Raw genomic sequence first — 20,443 nt, 5'->3', positions numbered from 1 at the left:
CATTGTCATCTTGGAAGACACCATCGCCATTCAGGAAAAAGTGTAACATAGCAGGGTGTACACAGTCAGCAAGCAGTTGACGATAGCGGAGACCACTGATACGTTGTTCCACATAGACCAGGGGGTCCAAGTTCCTGCCAGTGAAACATGCCCCACACCATACAACTGCCTTCACCAGCCTGCACTTTTGATACCATGCATGATGGACCAGCTCTTTGCACCAGGCGAGTCTGCTGGTATAGCCCATATGTGCGATCGTGCGACACATGGTCATGCCAGATATTGTTCCAGGTTGGTCCATGTTGTATTGGTTAGTCAATTCTTCAACAGTGCTGCACCTGTTCGCCTGTATGAGTCGGCAGACCCAGCGCTCCCCTCTAACATCAACCTTTCACTGACCTTTGCAGTTTTGCGTTGTGTCATTGTTTGACAATTTTGACGGCAGCCCTGGTACACTTTAGCTACGGCTCTTGAACACCCCATCAGTTCAGTCATTTGGGAAATCGAGGCACCAGCTCATTAAGCACTCACAATCTGTCTTTTATCAAAGTCCGATAAATCCTTCCTTTTACCCATCACACTCAGAATTTTACTACCTACTGAACCATATCTATGCTATGTAGGTCGGCTAGCTCCGTACTCTTGTACCTCCCATGGTCAACGGGTTGCATTCAGTTTTCATAGTAGCGGTCATAATTTAGTGATCACTCAGTGTATAGTGGTTACGTTACATTTTGTGCTCGGTACATAGCACAGTATATATAACAAGAAAATGCTGTCCCTGGAGAGAGAAGGTTTTTGGTTAAGTGTCTTGGTCATAGGATCGCTTCAGAAGATTTTGAAGACCCAATCTTTCACTTAATTATTTAGTTTGTTTTAATATTTTTCACTATTTTCATACACACTGTATTGGAAATTTATAATTTTTATCAGTGGAGAAGTTACAATCAGATAAGGAACCTATCATCTGCTATAAGACCCATGAAATCGTTGTTCTATTTATTTTTAGTGTCATAAGCCTTAAACTTCAGATAAGCAAAAGACAGACCTTTTGCTATTCTCACAGAAATTTATTACCTTCATGCTATTGAGGAAATGGTGATTCCTACATTGATTCTATTTCCTGAACTTTGCAACACAAGTGTGGAGCCAATGTGTGGAGCCCATGGTTTTTTGGCCATTAAGTTTCGTCCCAAAATACACAAAATAGCCTTTAATCTGAAATTTCAAATTAAAGGCTATTTCAAATTGAAATTTGAAATTTCAAATTTGAAAACATCACTGTTACTATATTAGTATAACAATTAACTCTTTCTATTTTAATGTTTACATTTGATATTACATTTTAACAATCTAAGATACTGTTGTTATTTTTGGTTTTTAGGAGCATTAGCAACTAAGGCCATATTGCTCCAGGATATGCGGTGGTCATTCCCTAACCTTTCTGCATCCTCCGTATTTGGTGGTGACGGGCTTGAACCCCCCGGTCTAATCAAGAAGCGTGTGCTACGCACTGCTGCTCTTTCCCACCTGGCTACAGAGGCGCCTAATCTAAGATACAGAATGTTTTTTAATAAGTTATTTATTTGTTGTTATTTGGTTTTTAGGAGCATTAGCAACTAAGGCCATATTGCTCCGGGATATGCGGTGGTCATTCCCTGAATGACCTTTCCGCATCCTCCGTATTTGGTGGTGACGGGCTCGAACCCCGGTCTAATCAAGAAGCGTGTGCTACGCACTGCTGCTCCTTCCCACCTGGCTACGGAGGCGCCTGTTTTTTAATAAGCAATGTAAATATGTAAATATATAAAATTACATGAACAATTTCTGTATTGGGTAAGGTGAAACAATAAGAAAGATATCTTACCTGTTTCTGAAATCAATTTTTTTAAATTATGTCCTCCAACTCCAACAAAATGTCCTCTTTTATGAACAGGGATAGTTAACTTTTCTGTTTTTTAAAAATTAAAATCAGTATAGTTGAACAATGACTTAAAGTAACATCTTAACACTTTGATATAATAATGTCACAAAACATCAAAATTTATTATGAATTTATATTGAGTTAAAAACATACATACAAATGTTTTTTTTTTTTTTTTTTTTTTTAGTTTGTGATATTTACTGTTTAAATACTTGAAAAGAGATAACAGTGGCCTGGAAATTATAAAAAAAAACAACAAAATAATAAATAAATAATAATAAAATAAATACATAAATAAAATAAATATATTTATATAAATTAAATTAAATAGAATCATTTTTTTTACTCAACATGTTACGTTGCATAATTTTCTATAACACTGAATGGTGAAAAATGCATTTCCTTACTTAAAATGACTACATTTATTATATTGTGGTTTAGGTCTTTCAAACATTTCTAAGTATGATTATAGGTTTACTTTAATAAATTTCATTTATCAAATAAAAAAAAAATAGAGCAGGTACAGGTATTTAGGGTGAACAGTTTTCTTAATTTTATGAGTTATATACAATTAAAACCCTGCTTCTTTGCTTTTCACTTTTCTTGGGTTCTCTATTTTCATTGACCAGAAATAATCAAAAACATTATTTACACCCCAATGCAATAATGTTATGTTAGTATAATCTCAAGTTTTCAAGAAATGAATTGAAATGCAACCAACCATTTGAGATTTACTTAGCATTCTTTCAATATTTATTTTGAAATATAGATCCTTCTTGTTCCAATAAGTTTTTAATATGATTTCTGAAGCAACCCATGCTTTTCATTCAGGGTAATTCACTAAAAAGTAAGAGGGGGAACCTGCAAATGCAGAACAGGTCATATTTACTTCAAGCTTGGGAAAGGTAAGTAGGTTTCTACTAAAATTTCAATGGATTTTTTGCTATTTTTTTTTTAATTTCCTTATATAATAAATCTGTTCAAAGTATGGATTTTATTGTACTGATTAAGGAGTACTGTTTAGTTTTAAAACTGATTAGTTCAAAAAGCTAAGTCAAAGAGAGCAGATTTGTTTTAAGCTAGCTCCAGTGGATTAACTAAACAGGATTAAGATCAGCTATCTTGTAACAAATTTTTTGTTTAAATAGCTTAAATTTAATTCTGGTAGTTTTAAAATCTTATTTTAGTAATTTTGCAAATTTTTTTTCAGTAATTTTGTGAAATTAATTTCTACAATATTTTGTTGTTTTTGTTGACAGTAAACCCCTGCTATTCGCGGGGGTTACGTTCCTGAGAAATGTCGCCAATACCGAAAACGCGAATACTGAGTTATGGCTCCCATAGTAATAAAGGGGTTCCATTCCAAAGTATGAAATATATAAGAAAAACTAGTCTAAAATTTTGTCTATGTATGTATTATATGTACCTTCATAATATGACTATGTACAAGACAGTACATAGTGAAATGCAAGCATATGGCATCGAAATGAAAATAAGAAACAATTTAATATTAAATGTAATATTTATTAGAAATTTCAAACAAATCTTTCAAACCAGTGCCTTTGCTAGCTAAAAAACTTATCCCGCCAGTGCTATCACCAGTTTCACTAAAGTGTTGATAAAGGAGTTTTGCCTTTTCACGAATGATGAGCGAACTTAACGGAATTTTATTTTGAGTTCGGTCTTCTATCCACAGATTTAAAGCTTTTTCCATTTTTTCTAATTTAACTTTACGAGTTACAGAGCAAATTTTTTAAGCAATTAGCGCGTTTTCATGGACACTACGGCGGATTTTTTCTTCCGATTTCTTGATTGATCGTATCGTTGACTCATTGATTTTATAATGTTTTGCCACTGAGGAGACACTATCACCATTAGAAATTTTATCTAATAACTCAATTTTATTTGCTAATGTCATCACCTTCTTTCATATTTTCACATTTCTCTTGTTATTCGTAGTCATATTTTTGTACGGGTTAGAAAGAACTTGTCCACAATAAAGTCGCTTTCTTCAGTTAACACACTCGAAAAAGTGGTTTTACACTGCAAAACGATAGATTTATCACTTTCGTAAGCATATCAATTTATAAATTGATAAATTTATTCAATTATAAGCATATAAATTAAAAGCAAATGACGAAACCTTCCATGACAAGGTGCCTCCGTAGCCAGATGGGCAGGAGTGGCAGTGCGCAGCACACGCTTCTTGATTAGACCGGGGTTCGAGCCCGTGATCACCAAATACGGAGGATGTGGAAAGGTCAGGGAATGACCACCACATATCCCAGGAGCAATATGGCCTTAGTTGCTAATGCTCCTAAAAACCAAATAACAAACAAACTTCCATGACAAGCGCATAACACACACTGAACAAGGATTAGCGAGAAACATCCATGCTCGCGATTTTGTCACCCCTCTCCCCCCACCCACTGAGCGCTGTTTTGACTGGGAAAGATAATTTTAGCCACGCCCATGTTTTTTATGGCGGAAAATGTTCGTTTGTTATTTGGTTTTTTTTTTTTAGGAGCATTAGCAACTAAGGCCATATTGCTCCGGGATATGCAGTGGTCATTCCCTGACCTTTCCGCATCCTCCGTATTTGGTGGTGACGGGCTCGAACCCCGGTCTAATCAAGAAGCGTGTGCTATGCACTGCTGCTCCTTCCCACCTGGCTACGGAGGCGCCTCGGAAAATGTTCATGGCACTTTAAAATTCACATTTTTTTTTTTTTTAGGTTTCATTTTATATTGAATCAGCGACCGCGAATACAGATACCGCGAATAGTGGGGGTTTACTGTATTTGGGTGTTTTGGCACAAGGGCCTTTTGGGCTATATTGCACCTGTTCATGGTTTTCTTATGAATAATTCTACATGTTATAATGATCAGACACAATTATACAAATTTATGGTTTCAAATAGTTAAACAGTTTTTTCAAAATTAGCATCACTGTCAAGAATATGTGATAAAGTTAAAGGTTTCTGCAAGTTGGATAGGGAGCTAAAGCTGGATTTTAGGATAGTTGATTGTTAGGGACATTCAGTGAGAATATGCTTTTTTGTTAGCTGTGACTGGCAAAATACACACTGAGGAGGGTTCTCTCTCACAAGCAAATACAGATGAGTTGGATGGGAATGGCCAATGCAGAGTCTTGTTAGAAATACTTCTCGCCTGTTTCTCCTGAAACTAGATACCTACAGCTGTGGCTCTTTTTTTATCTGCAGCAGTTTATTACTGATTTGAGTTTGGCAGAGTTGAGACCACTGTTTCCTACATGTTTTAAAAATCGATTTATAATCGGTATAAGGAACTTTCAGTTGACAGAAAGATCCAGTGTCGGGATGTTTAGCATCCGCACATTCATTACTTAGGATAATGACAAGACTGGGGATCCAGTAGAAGGTAACCTTCTGGTTGGCTGTTTCATAGTGACAATTTAGATTGGATCTCTTTAAGAATGAAATGAGAGAGAGAAAAAGTAGATTAAATGGCAGTGATTGCACTTAAGGAGTCTGTATATATCAGAGATTGCTTGATATGGTGGTTGTTTATGTTATTTAAAGCTAGTTTTATTGCGAACAATTCTGCAGTATAGATACTGCATTCAGCTACTGAGAAGGCTGAAGAGACTGCTGCAAAACCTACAGCTGAATCTGTTTTGGAGCATAGAGAAAGTACCGTATAGATAGGTACTTTCTCTGAGTTTTCCAAGGAAGGTAGCTGTTGAATGTAGCTTTATGCTGAATATAGTTTTATGTAGCTGCTGAAACTTGGTGTTTGCCAGGAATGATTTTACCCATCTTATAAAGGAATTGTCACAAAGAGGTGAGAACTGAATCCAGGGAAGTTCAGGAGTAGCATTGTCTTGGAAGATATTCTGGAAGTTAATGTCCCAACTGAGCATGAGCTCTTGCAGGGCAGTTTTCATTAGGTTTATTTTGGTATAGCATAGTATACTAAGAGTCAACAGATACTGCTAGCTGGAGTGGGATGGAATACTTTTAATCTTTGTTGCATAGTTACACAATAAGGATTTTCACCTGAGATGTAGAGGGGATTTGCCTCAATATATAGGCTGTAGACTGGAGATGTTCTGAAGGTTCCCACAGCTATCCTAAGGGCACTATGCCGGATGGAGTTCAGATGTAATAGAGAATTTTTCCTAGCACAATTGTAGGCAGGTGTTCCATAATCCAAGCATGATCTTATTAAGGTTCTACAGATATGTAGAAGGCAGCTTCTATCACCACCCCAGGACATAGCAGAGATGGCTCTTAGGATGCTCAGTTTTTTAAGGAAAGTTGTCGGAAGATAAGCTATGTGAGTAGTAAAATTAAGTTTATTATTTAAATATAACTCCAATAGACGGAAGTTGGTAACAGGAATCAAGCTGTTTTTAAATATATTTCTGGATCTGGATGTAGTTTGCATTTTTTATAGAAATGAACTGAAAGGGATTACTTTTCGGCTAGGGAATAACCATTCCGTAGTGTTTAAGATTTTAGCTATGGAAATTTTAAATTGCCTTTCAGTGGTATTCATTGTTTGGGACTGACAGGAGATAATGAAGTCATCAGCAAACACACATGATTCTACCATATTTGGTACATCCTGTGTCATTTTTGTAATTCTTATTATAAATAATGTTGAACTGAGAATGGAACCCTGCAGTACACCCTCCTCTTGTTCAAATGATTTGGATAAAACTGTTCATGTATATAACCTGAAATGTTCTGTGGTGTAGGAAGTTTTTTATATTGGGGTAAATGACCTCTCAAGCCAAAAGAATGAAGATCTTGAAGAATACCATGTCACCAGGTATTGTCAAAGGCTTTCTTGATATTGAGATTAATCATCAGATGTTGTCCCTTTACGAAGGCATTATGGATGTTTGCTTCTGCTTTTATCATCACATCTAACATGGACCAATTTTTTCGAAACCTGTACTGGTTAATGTTTAACAAGTTGTAAGTTTCTAGGAACCATGTTTTCCAGGACTTTGCCTAAACAGCTAGTCAGAGAAATCAGCCTGTAGTTACATGGAAAGGTATGATCTTTTCTTGCCTTTGGGAAGGCTAGGACAATTGAGTGATGCCAGGAGTTTGGGTAAGTATTTTCTAAGAATGTTCAATTGTACCATATTGACAATGTTCTTTTTGCTCTGTTGTTTAGTTGCTTTAACATTATTTAATAGATTCCATCTGGACCAGCAGCACTACTGGATGTTCTATTGAGAGTTCTGTGAATGGCTGGTTATATGGGTGTGAAACTATTGTAGAAAAATTGTGATCTTATGCTGTTCTGCAGATTCTTTGATTTGCTGAAAAACTGGGTTGTAGGTGGATACTGCCAATATACTGGCAAATGATTTGGCTAAGGCATTTGCTATTTCTCCCAGAGAGGACAACTCCTTCCATTCCCAGTTTAGTACTGAAGCTGGGGACTGCATATATTTGTCATTAAGTGTTTGCATTTTCCTCAAGACGAGTCTGATGTCTGTGTCCTTTTTTATACTTGAGGAAAAGCTAATGCAGGTATCTTTTTGCTTTTTTTCTTATTTGGGGGAACTTGGCTTTCAGTCTTTTAAAGTTAATTAGGTTGTGGGGAATTTACAAAATAAATTCCAAGCTCTATTTTTTTCCTGTTTGGCATGTGTATACTCCCAATTCCATCAATAATTACTGTGTTTGCGTCTTCCTAGCACAGATTTTGGTATTGCACAGGGAGCAGTTTGTAATGTCTGATTAGTTATATGATCAGTGAGATGGCCTGAGATTTGACTATTTCATCATCAAACTGGACATGAGAGGCATATTCATTCCAATGTGCCCTATGAAATTTCCAAGTGGGCAATGCAGTGAATCAGTAGGTGATCATTATTTAGTGGATTATCAAGAACAGACCATTTTGTATTGGTATATTATGGAGTGAAAACAAATTGAAAGGTCTATTGCACTCACGGATCCTGTAGAAAAATGAATATAGGTAGACTCACCAGTGTTCAAGAGGGTAAGTTTATTAAGAAGCAATTCTATTAGTTTAAACTCTCTTGTCAATTGTTGGAGACCCCCATAGTGGATGATGAGAATTGAAGTCTCTGAGAAAACAAAACAGAGATGGTAACTGGTCTATTAGATATTCTAAGTCATCTGAGGAAAACGAGAAATTAAGAGGATAATATATATAGATGCTATTGTACGAGTAATACCAATTATAGTGTGCACTGCCACTACTTCAAAAGGAGTCTGAAGTGCAACATGTCTGGATGGAATGTTGTTTCTAACAAGAACTGTCACCCTTCCACGGGCTGGCAAATCAGTACTCCTATCTCTCTAAAGATAGTTTCATTTTTAATGGTAGGACACACTTGTGGATTTGATTATGTGACTTTGTTCTCCACTTTATATTTTTGAATTTTTTTCCCTTGCTTCCATAGTTCACATATTTTGGAGAATGCCGGGTGATTATCTTGAGGAGTGGTAGCAGTGCAATCAGATTGATTGTGTTCCTCTGATCCACAATTAGAGCATACTGCCTCATCTCGACATGCAGTTTGGGAGTGTCCATATTCTTAGCACTTGTAACACCTGATAGAGTTTGAGATGTAAGGACAAAAACAGCAATGGAGATAGCCTGCTTTGACAGATGTTGGTAGGACAGGAGAACTAAAAGTGAGAATTATGCTCCTAGTTGGAACTTTTTGTTCACATAGCTCTTTAACACTTTCCTCCTCCAATACAGTTAATAAATCCCAATCTGCAATTACTCCCTTTGAGGTGTTCCTAGTGGCATGAGCAGTAACTTTTATTGGTTGTCCGCCAAAAGCAGTCAGCTTTAATAGCTTTGCAGAATGTTGGCATTTTATGGTCTCTACAGAAGATCCCCAGACTGGAGTCCCTTTAGTGATTTCGGTGAACCTGCAGTAGACTCAATGCATTTCTGCACTAGGAATGGAGATAATTTACTTGGGGACTGGTCTGTTAGAGAGTGCAGAATTAGGGATGCTGGTATCTCCTCTTGAGGGGTTGTTTTCAATCTCTTGGGTTGAGAAAAGTCATTTTCTTTTGTCTTGAGCTCGATGGCACTAAAGGCGGAAACAGTGTTATTCACTGGTGGATAACAATATATAATAATAATAAAGGTCAATTGCAGAAGTCGACCTTGAGAAAAGATGCATGCATGACTGCCATTGTTTAACAATGTTGAGTTGTGCCTTTCAAGAAATTTTTCAAACTGACCTCTCTTATCAAGACGTAAGGGACTCCCTAGGGGGTGATGCTCATTCCAGTCACCCAAGATACAAAAAGGTTGTGGCAGCTGAGTAACCAAATCAGCCCAATCAGCAAAAGTGTATGAATGATTGTGAAAAAGGTATAAAGAAACAACTGTGATTGCTATCTGACCATGACTCGGGCAGTGATTACTTCTAAAGTTGTTTGCAGAAGGGTCTTCATTTTTGGAGGGCTAGCCACATTTTATAGACATTTCTGAATTAAAAATGGGGGCAACTTACTCAACCGGTTGTCTGTCATGACTAGGGCAGTGACTGCTTCTAAAGTTGTTTGCAGAGGGGTCTTCAGACCATTTTTGGAGGGCTAGCCACATTTTCTAGACATTTCTGAATTAAAAATGGGGACAGCTTACTCAACTGGTTGTCTGTCAAGGAGTGCAGGGTTTTCAGTTCCTTCTTTTTTCTGCCTCTTTGCACTTTGTATTATATCATCTCTGGTTGATGGATCTGGATCAAGGGATCGATAAGTGGCACATCTGTTGATATTCATCGCTGCTCCTTTTAGCCCTGAGAAAGTGAGTTTCTTCTCCTAGGTTACTAGCCCCACTGAGGAGAGGTAGGAGCAGTACCACCAGTGACCAAGTAGTTGTAGAAATTAGTAGAGTTTGTTAGTAATTAATATATATAATAAATAAAGAAAGGTAGATTTCCTTTCAGGGTTCTTACTTTAGCACTTTAAGAACAGAACCACTTGATAAACGGCACCTCCGTAGCCAGGTGGGAAGGAGCAGCAGTGCGTAGCACACGCTCCTTGATTAGACCGGGGTTCGAGCCCATCACCACCAAATACGGAGGATGCGGAAAGGTCAGGGAATGACCACCATATCCCGGAGCAATATGGCCTTAGTTGCTAATGCTCCTAAAAATCAAATAACAAACAAACAACTTGATAAACAAAGACAAAAAGATACTAGAAAAGAAATGAAACTTGATCGCTTGGAAAGAGCACTATATATAGCGCAGAGCAAATCGCTTGTCGCTATCACTTGGGGCTGAACTAGATACGTGCTTAATGATCTGTAAGTATTATTTCAAAACAGTGTATATATTACTAATTTCATCAAAAACAATAAATTACCTGATACAGGCCAATTGTCTTTCTCCTCCTCCCTTGGTTTGCTGATAGTTTTATTCATGATGTCTATTATCTTTGACTTTCCCTCTATAAACAAAAAAAAAAAATAAATAAAATAATAATACTAAATTTAACAACTGTTTAGATAGCCTTTAAAACATAATGAAATATAATTCTCATTGAGGATCAGTTATAACTTAAGTTGTCAATACATGCATATTCTCTCACATGGATATAATAACCAAATATGAAAAAGTTAAAATGGTTTTAGCCCAATTCATTTGTTCTTTTTTAAATTTAAAATTCCAAACACGAAAGGTATTCCAATCTACAGTAATTAGTACCTGATGGGCTGAAGGCTGTGAAGACAGAAGATATTTGTTGTATTGGTCTTGAATTTCTCTAGATTGTAATTTTTGGGAAATACATTTGAAGAAAGCTTGTTCCAGAAAGCAGAAGTAGAGGAGATAAATGAGGAAGAGAGAAAGTTGGTTCTGTGAGTTCAGAGTTGAACAGTGAATGAATGCTGACCGATAAATTTTTGGATTGATTCAGAAGACAGTGGGTAAATTACCGATGCCAATTCAGACGAACAGCACCCATGGAAATACTATAGAAAAGCAGAAACTAAATATCTTTGAAACAGAGATGAAGAAACTCCATAAGAGATGGGGCATTAATTAATCTGACTGCCCTCTTTTGAATGGAGTCAGCTGCGTATTTTTTTTTTTGTAGTTGTTTAGAAGAGTAACACTGAGAGCAAAAAATAAAACAGTCTTTTTTTGATGCAGAGGAAGCAATATTTGTGATGTGCTCATGCCAAGAGCAATTAGAATAAAAGTTAATCCCTAACAGAGATATGCGATCTTTTCTAGAAACCTGAATGTCATTGAAGACAATGAGCATAAGAGCAACAGACTCTTTTTTTCAAGAAATAAAGGGGCCTCCGTAGCCAGGTGGGCAGCAGCAGCAGTGCATAGCACACGCTTCTTGATTAGACTGGGGTTCGAGCCCGTCACCACCAAATATGGAGGATGCGGAAAGGTCAGGGAATGACCACCGCATATCCCCGGAGCAATATGGCCTTAGTTGCTAATGCTCCTAAAAACCAAACAAACAACAACAACAACAATCAAGAAATAAAACAGGACTGAGTTTTAGGAGGATTAGAGTTAACTAACTCTTTGCTCCACTGAAGAATTTCCTGGATATTGTCATTTAAGGAATTGGTGGTGGATATTCAAGAAGTTTGTGTAGGGCAAAATCTCTCACACTGGAAGGTGGAATGTAGAGTGAAATCATTAGCAAAACTAAGAATTTCCCACAAGTGGAAGGAGATTGTTAATTTTCAAGAGGAAACGAATGGGAGAAAGAATTGAACCTTGGGAAACACCAGCATTAATGGAGAAGTTAGAGGACAGAGAGCTGGCTACCATCACCTGCAGAGAGCACTGAAAAATAAAACTGGATATCCATCAATATCATTTCAAACCAAACTGCATAGGAAATGCATTAACTGGACCAAAGTCCAAACATGCCTAGTTACTCCAACACATTTACTTTCTCCTTTATTGAGCTCTCAGCCTCATGCCACTGTTTGACTTGTCAGACAGTGAGCACCAGTGACGAAGCAGTTGCAGAAGTTAGTAGAGTTTGTTACTAATTAATATATATAATAAATAAAGAAAGGTAGATTTCCTTTCAGGGTTCTTACTTTAACACTTTATTCTTATGGTTGGATCCCTTCCCGCAATTAATGTTCCCTTCAGTAGGAAGACAAAAAAAAAAAATTATTTATTTATTACAAGGTGGTAACATTCCTCCCCAAAATGTTACCACCTTGTCACGGTGAGGAGGCTTGGGTATCCCGATGACCCAGAGAGCTATGCTGGTGGTAGCTAGACTACCGGTAGGGCCACCCTATCTAGGCAAGTCAAAGGGTAGGGATCAGACGAAGAGTAACATACTGGTCCTCCAGGTTGGGGGGTTGTGTGGGACGCTGGTTCCCTCCCCATGTAAAAAAAATAAAAATTCATAAAGCTCAAAGAGGAAAACCAGATGGACAAAGGGATGCGACTCGGACTGGAAAAAGGAAACGAAAAGGAATAACGGACATTTTAAATATTGTAACATGGAACATAACAGGAGGATTAGGATATAAAGAAGTCGAACTGCTTAAAAATTTTAAAACAGAAGAAAGTAAATATAGCAGTAATAACAGAAACAAAAAATTAAAAGGTACGAAAGATTATGATTCTTATACAATGATATAGAGTGGAGTAGATCAAAAGGAAGGAGCTAGTGGAGGTGATAGCAATATTAATAGATCAGAAACGGAAAAGCAAAATACAGAGCTTATTTATGTATAATTGGAATTTATGCTCCAGAAGATGAAAAAGAGGAACAAACAGATAAATTTTATTTAGAGTTATAAAAATATAACTATACAAGGGGATACAAGGACTAATAGATTAACAGTAGCCACTGGCAGAGGTGAAAGTGATTCTTGCACTGCTTCTATTGGAATGAGCAGCAGCCTGGAAAACAAGATGCAGGATATTTCAGAGACTTCTGGGAGTCATTGTGGCACAAGTAAACACATGGGTTGTGTTAGTGTAGCTAAGAATAGGAACAGATGCATGTATACTTACGTGTACACCAATGCTAGGAGTTCGGTAAATAAAATTGATGAATTTGAGGCAGAACATCAAAGCAACATGAATATTGCTCAAAACATCAAAGGCAGATATTGTTGGGATATCAGAGATGTGGTGTCACACAGATATAAGGAATGCAGAACTGGAATTTGGGGAGTACAATGTGTACAGAAAGGATAGACAGGATAGGAAGGAAGGAGGGGGTTATGCTATTAGTTAAGAAACACATAAAATTCAAGGAAGTGAAGCCAGTCAACATCGCTGGACACTGCAGTGTCGAGTCAGTTTGGTGTGACATGAGCACTGGGAAAGGAAAAACGAGAGTATGTGTGTGCTATAGGCCTAATGACTCTGATGAGTATAATAAAAAACTGTACAGGGAAATAGAGTGGGCCAGTAATCAGAGAGTCTTATAATGGGGGATTTTAATTTCCCAGATATTGACTGGAATTTGTGGGTTGGTCACTCACACGCTAGCAAGGCTTTTGTGGATTTATTGGATGATTGTTTTCTACATCAGCATGTTTGGGAGGCAACTAGAAGGAGTAATACTCTTGATCTGATTATCAGTAGTGATTCTTCATGCATTAAGAATCTGCACATAAAGGAACTATTAGGTGGCAGTGATCACAGTGTGCTGAAGTGGGATTTACTCAAAGAGGTAACTACCATCAGGGGTAAAGGGAAGGGTTTTTGCTTTCGTAAAGGCAATTTCGGAGGTCAGAGACAGTATTTAAATTCTATACTGTGGGACCAACTGATGATGTTACCAACAGCAAATTCAAAATGGGAACCAATCAAAGGATTAATCTTGGAAGCTACTAGGCTTTACATACCAAATAAGAAATATTGTTCAAGGTTTAGGCCTAAATGGATGTCAGATGAACTAATGAGATATGTGGCAGAGAAGAAAAATGCATGAGATACATATAAATTAACATGTGACACAGAAGCCAATGATAGATATAACCTGATCTGTAATCAAGTTACAAAGGAGGAGGTTAGGCAGGCGAAGGCAGATTACGAGAAATCTTTGGCAAAGGATGCAAAGAAAAACAACAAAGAGTTCTTTACTTATGTAAACTCTAGAAGGAAGGGGATGAATCAGATTGGTCCACTTGATATCGATGGTTCAGCTGTTGATGATCCTGCTCAGGTAGCTAACAAACTAAATGAATATTTTGCATCGACATTCACACATGAGGAGTTATTCAGCGAGGGGAATGCCAGAGGTGTATTCAACTCTCGCAGTAAGCTAGAGAATCTTGTAATAACTGAGAGGAAATTGGAGGAGAAACTGTTGAAGATAAACATAAAAAAGGCACCCAGAGTGGACGGGATCTATCCAGTTATATTAAAGGAGGCAGAAAAGGAAGTAAGCAAACCCTTAGCCATAATTATGAGAGCTTCCTTGGACTCAGGGGAGGTACCCATAGACAGGAGATGTGCAAATGTGACCCCAATTCACAAAGGAGGATCAAAGGCTGACACAAGTAATTATAGACCTGTTAGTTTAACTTTGGTTCTAGGAAAATTAATGGAGGCACTGGTTAAAGAAGTACTGCAGGATCATCTTGACAAGAATTCAGTTATAGCTCAGACATAGCATGGTTTTGTTAAGGGAAGGTCTTTCCTGGTTAAAGAAGCACTGCAGGATCATCTTGACATGAATTCAGTTATAGCTCAGACATAGCATGGTTTTGTTAAGGGAAGGTCTTTCCTGACCAATTTGATTGGATACGATGATGCAGTCACAAAAGAACTTGGATGCAGGGAATAACTTTGATATTATATATTTGGATCATAGAAAGGCTTTTGATACTGTTGCACATAGAAGACTGCTGCACAAATTAGAGCAGTGTGGCATTGGAGGCAAATTGCTGCTATGGATAAAGGGATGGTTGAGGGGGAGAAGACAGAGAGTGGTAATCAATGGACACTGCTCATCGTGGACTAATTTTATTAGTGGTGTCCCTCAGGATTCAGTGTTGGATCCATTATTGTTTTCTGTATTTATAAATGATATTGATGATTGTATATCAAACTTAATGTCCAAGTTTGCAGATGATACAAAGGTTGGCAGGCTTGTTAAGGACACTACTGACGCTATGCTGCCGCAACAGGATCTGGAAAGGTTGAGCCGATGGGCCGAGAGGTGGCAAATGAAGTTTAACATTGACAAATGTAAAGTACTACATATGGAAAACAGCAACCCCAGAGCAATGTATCAACTCTGTGGTACTACACTGACATTGGTAGAGAATGAAAAGGACCTGGGGGTAATTGTGCAGGGAGATATGAAGTTCTCTGAGTAGTGCAGACGGGCTGCAAGAGTAACCTGTCTGCACCGGTGTCTTGTCAATGATATACAGGAATTTTTCTAGAAGGGTTAAGGAGGCGATTATTCCCTTGTATAAGGCAATGGTCAGGCCACACCTTGAGTACTGTATACAGGTCTGGAGGCCTCATTTCAAGAGGGATGTAGAGCTGCTGGAACGAGTACAGAGAAGGGCAACATGATTAGTGAATGGAACAAAGGGTTGCTCTTACGAAGAAAGGCTTAAGTTTTGCAAATTACATCTGGAGACTAGGCACTAGCGAGGTGATCTGATAGAGATGTATAAAGCCTTGAATGGTTTGAGCATGCTCAATGCTAATGGGATTCTTCCTCTTGCTCAGAATAATCATCTGAGAGGGCATAAATTCAGATTGAGGAAAGACAGATGTAGGATAGCTGTGAGGAAATTTGCCTTTAGTCAGCGGGTAGTTGGTTGGTGGAACAGACTTCCATTCCTTGTTGTAGGAGTTGATAGCCTAAATAAATTTAAGGCTCAGCTGGACAGGTATTTCGAACGAACAGAGGGGTGAAATGGAAGTGTGCTTTTTTTGGTTTTTTTTGGCTAATGCTGCATAAGTGTATTCAAGGAATTAATTGTGGATGCTACTAAAAGTTTCATACCTATTAAGAAATATTGTTCAAGTTTTAGGCCTAAATGGTTATCAAATGAACTAATGAGACTCGTAACACAGAAGAAAAATCATGGGATGCATATAAATTATCAAGCGACTCAGAAGCCTATGGCAGATATAAGCTAGTCTGTAATCAGGTCACAAAGGAGGTTAGGCAGGCGAAAGCAGATTACGAGAAATCCTTGGCAAAAGATGCTAAGAAAAACAGCAAGGATTTCTTTACTTATATAAACTCTAAAAGGAAGGGGATGAATATGATTGGTCCACTTGACATCGATGGTTCGACTGTTGATGATCCTACTAAGATAGCAAACAAACCGAATGAGTATTTTGCATCTACATTCACACGTGAGGAGTTATTAAGGTTTGAAAATGGCAGAAGATTATCAAATTGTAGCAGGGTGCTTAATGATTTTGTAATAACTGAGAGCAAAGTGGAGGAGAAATTGTTGAAGTTAAACATAAGAAAGCCACCTGGGGTGGATGGGATCTATCCAGTTATATTAAAGGAGGCAGCAAAGCAACTAAGCAAACCCTCAGCCATAATTATGAGAGCATCCTTGGACTCAAGGGAGGTCCCCAAAGACTGGAGATGTGCAAATGTATCCCCCAATTCACAAAGGGGGATTGAAGGGTGACATGAGTAATTACAGACCACTTAGTTTAACTTCTGTTCCAGGTAAAATAATGAAGTCACTGGTTAAAGATGTATTGCAGGATCATCTAAACAAGATTGCAGCAATAATTCAGACACGGCTTGGGTTTTTTAAGGGAAAGTCTTGTCTGATAAATTTTATAGGATATTATGATGTGGTTACTAAGGAACTGGATGCAAAAAATAATTTTGATATCATATATTTGGATTTCAGGAAAGCTTTCAACACTGTTGCGCATGGAAGACTACTGTACAAATTGGAGCACAATGGTATTAAGGGTAAGTTGCTACAATGGATAAAAGGATGGTTAAGTGGGAGAAGACAGAGGGTGGTAATCAATGGGTGCTGCTCTTCGTGGACTAATGTTATTAGTGGAGTCCCACAGGGTTCGGTGTTGGGTCCACTGTTGTTTTGTATATTTATCAATAATATTGATGAAGGTATATCAGGCTTAGTGTCGAAGTTTGCAGATGATACAAAGGGTGGCAGGGTTGTTAATGACAGTAATGGCAGTATGCTACTGCAACAGGATCTAGAAAATTTGGGAGATGGGCTGAGAAGTGGCAACTGAAGTTTAACCTTTACAAATGCAAAGTACTGCATATGGGTAGAAATAACTCCAGAGAAATGTACCAACTGTGTGGTACTACACTTAAGGTGGTAGAAAATGAAAAAGACCTTGGAGTAATTGTGCAGTCAGATACGAAGTTTTCTGAGCAATGCAGACAGGCTGCCAAGGCAGGTCATGGGGTTTTGTCAATGATATACAGCTAGGCCTTGCATAACGCGCGTTTAATTAACGCGATATTCAGTTAACACTATTTGAAAATTGATACCACTTTTCACTTTACACGATGAAAATTTCCAGTTAACGCGATCTTTTTTTTTATGCGATAGTTGAAAAAGATTTGAATCGCGCGTTAAGCTTACCACGAGTCGTATGGTCAATAAAGAAACGTTTGCCTGCTGCCCGCCTCAGTGTGTTCCATCAACCATCGGAAGAAGACTTTTTTATCTCCTGCTAATAAAGTCAATGCAGACTTGCATTTAAAAATTCAAATTTTTAAATGAGCCAGATGAAAATGTTACCGCGAAGGAGATAATGGTAAAAGAATTAGATGAAATCTTTCGTATCGCATAGAACCTCAAACAAAAGGTTTGATGTTCTCTGCAATATTTATTTTGCCAGGGCCCAGAGAAGATTGTTGTCAGCTATCGGAAATTGATTGATGAAAAGAGAAAGTCAACACTATTCAAATATTTCCGCAATAGTAATTTCTTCATCGTGTATTTTATGTCAGAGGTTCCCAAAGTTTCTCGGTTCATGGCGCCTTTAATGTTTCAGTAATTTTTTCAAGGTGCATCCAGACCAAAAGAAATACCTAACAGTTTCGTTTAGTAGTTAGGTCCAAATGACTTAATAAGAAATGCTGAAACTGTGAACTACCTCGAGCTAGTAGTTCGCGCGGTGTCCGACAGATGTCAAGTATTGCTGTGTTTCGCTCGAAAATTTAAAATATTCCGCGGCGCACAGTTTAAGAACTGCTGTTTTATGCAATAAACATTTAATTCCATGATTATTTTTATTATCTTTTACATTACATACAATTAAAAAGTTATTTAAAATTCTTTATGGACATTCCAGAAGGTCAAGGACCAATTATAATTTTTCCTATTGGTTATGATAATTGATTAACGCATTTCCGTTTTGCGTGATGCACTCGCGGGACAAATTAATTGCGTTAATCGAGGCCCGCCTGTATAGGAATTTTGCTAGCAGGGAAAAGGAAGTGATTGTCTCTCTGTATAAGGCAATGGTCAGGCCATGCCTTGAGTACTGCGTACAGGTCTGGAGGCCTCATTTTAGGAAGGATATAGATTTGCTTGAGTATGTACAGAGAAGGGCAACAAGATTGGTGAGGGGAATGAAGGGATCCTCTTACCAAGAGAGGCTTAAGTTCTGCAAATTGCAGTGGCTGGAGACTAGGCACCTGCGCGGTGATCTGATTGAGGTGTATAAGGCCTTGAATGGATTGAGCACACTGAATTCTGATGAGATCCTTCCACTTGTTCAGATTACAAACCTAAGGGAGCATAAATTCAAATTAAGAAAAGACAGATGTAGAATAGATGTGCGGAAATTTGCCTTTAGCCAGAGGGTGGTTAATTGCTGGAACAAACTTCCATCTGTTGTTGTGGAAGTTGATAGGTTAAATAAATTTAAGGAGGAACTGGACAAATATTTAGAGGGAATGGTTGTGTGAAATTTTTTTTTTTTCTTGGCTGATGCTGCATAAGCTCATACACTTGCTTTCTTGCATCACATGCCACTACTACTACTACTCATCTCGAACAGTGTCTCTCCACTCTCTGTCTCATAGATGTTCTGTTTCTGCTGCATGCTTTTTCTATAGATAATTCCATGGGCACTGTTCTTCTGAATGGGCTTCTATAATTCCCCCCTCTCTCTCTTCCAAAGCTGTCTAAACACATGCCACAACCAGTCAACATCCTTTTACTGTCCACCTTCAAACTCACAGAACCAGCTTTACTACTTCCTTATTTATTCATTCAACTTCTGTTTTCTGGAATAACCTCCCTTCATATGTATTTCCTGAAAATTAGAATCTACAGAAATTCAAGCCTAATGTCAACAAGTATCTTCTTTCACTTTCTCACCATCAAACAAGCACTGTACTAAGTACTAAAAGTTCTAATGCCTCTAATGTTTGGGATTTTCATAAAAAATAAAAAAAATGGATTGAGTAAACTAAATACTGATGGCATTCTTGCTCTGTCTTGGACAACACACTTAAGGGGAGATAAATTTAAATTGAAAAATGATGTTGTTGTTTGGTTTTTAGGAGCATTAGCAACTAAGGCCATATTGCTCCGGGATATGCGGTGGTCATTCCCTGACCTTTCCGCATCCTCCGTATTTGGTGGTGACGGGCTCGAACCCCGGTCTAACCAAGAGGCGTGTGCTACGCACTGTTGCTCCTTCCCACCTGGCTAGGGAGGCGCCAGATTGAAAAATGATAGTTGCACGACAGACGTGTGAAAATTTGCTTTCAGCAAGAAATTAATTGATTACACACATCTATCCTGCAACTAAATTACTGAAAGTAATTTGAATAAAAGGAAGAATTAGACAAATTGTTAGAGCGGATGAAACTTATTTATTATTATTATTTTTTAAATTATGTATATGATAGCTTCCTTGCCGCATTTGGCACTACTAACACTAAATACTGAATTCTAATACTGGGCTCCTGTCTTCCTTTGTAATATTTCTTAATGGGAGAAATTTCTTGATGAAAGTTTCCATGAAAAAAGTCTAAATGTGAATGGAAAATGTGTATTTTCAGAGATATACTGCAACCAAGATTTTAGTGTTAGCAGTGGCAAGTGCATATTTATCCTGTAACCATCCTTTTCTCAATTTAAATTTGTGTCCTCTTACACATGTTCTAGGAGAAAAAGTAATAATGCCATGAGCATTTGGTTTACTCAATTCATTCAAAGCCTTAAACATATCAATCAAGTCTTTTCACATGTGTCTAGTTTCCAGTTCCAGCAATTTGCAGAGTTTAAGTCTTTCTTGATGTGACTACCCTTTTGTGTCCCTGACAAACTGGCGCCTCCGTAGCCAGGTGGGCAGGAACAGCAGTGCGTAGCACACGCTTCTTGATTAGACCAGGGTTCGAGCCTGTGCCCACCAAATACGGAGGATGCGGAAAGGTCAGGGAATGACCACCGCATATCCCCGGAGCAATATGGCCTTAGTTGCTAATGCTCCTAAGAAAAAAAAAAACTAAAACCAAAAAACCAAACCCTGACAAACTTGTTGCTGTTCTCTGAATCCATTTCA

The 20,443-nt window shown here is 37.9% G+C and overlaps 1 protein-coding gene across 1 annotated transcript in view; it reads right to left on the bottom strand.

Annotated features, from left to right (window-relative positions):
• The window catches only part of PNPase (polyribonucleotide nucleotidyltransferase 1), a 389,999-nt gene that overhangs the window by 78,312 nt on the left and 291,244 nt on the right, over positions 1–20,443 (bottom strand). The window contains exons 18-19 of the mRNA XM_090380364.1: positions 10,293–10,376; positions 1,868–1,951 (exon numbers count right to left, since the gene is read on the bottom strand). Of these exons, the coding sequence (XP_090236490.1) occupies positions 1,868–1,951; positions 10,293–10,376 (168 nt within the window). The remainder of the gene's footprint in view (positions 1–1,867; positions 1,952–10,292; positions 10,377–20,443) is intronic.

The sequence above is a fragment of the Mastigoproctus giganteus genome, chromosome 8, assembly GCF_048544385.1.
Source record: "Mastigoproctus giganteus isolate SK-2022 chromosome 8, ASM4854438v1, whole genome shotgun sequence".
Taxonomy (NCBI): Eukaryota; Metazoa; Arthropoda; class Arachnida; order Uropygi; family Thelyphonidae; genus Mastigoproctus; species Mastigoproctus giganteus.
The sequence above is the reverse complement of the archived record's forward strand: the minus strand, read 5'-3'. Positions and strand labels throughout refer to the sequence as shown.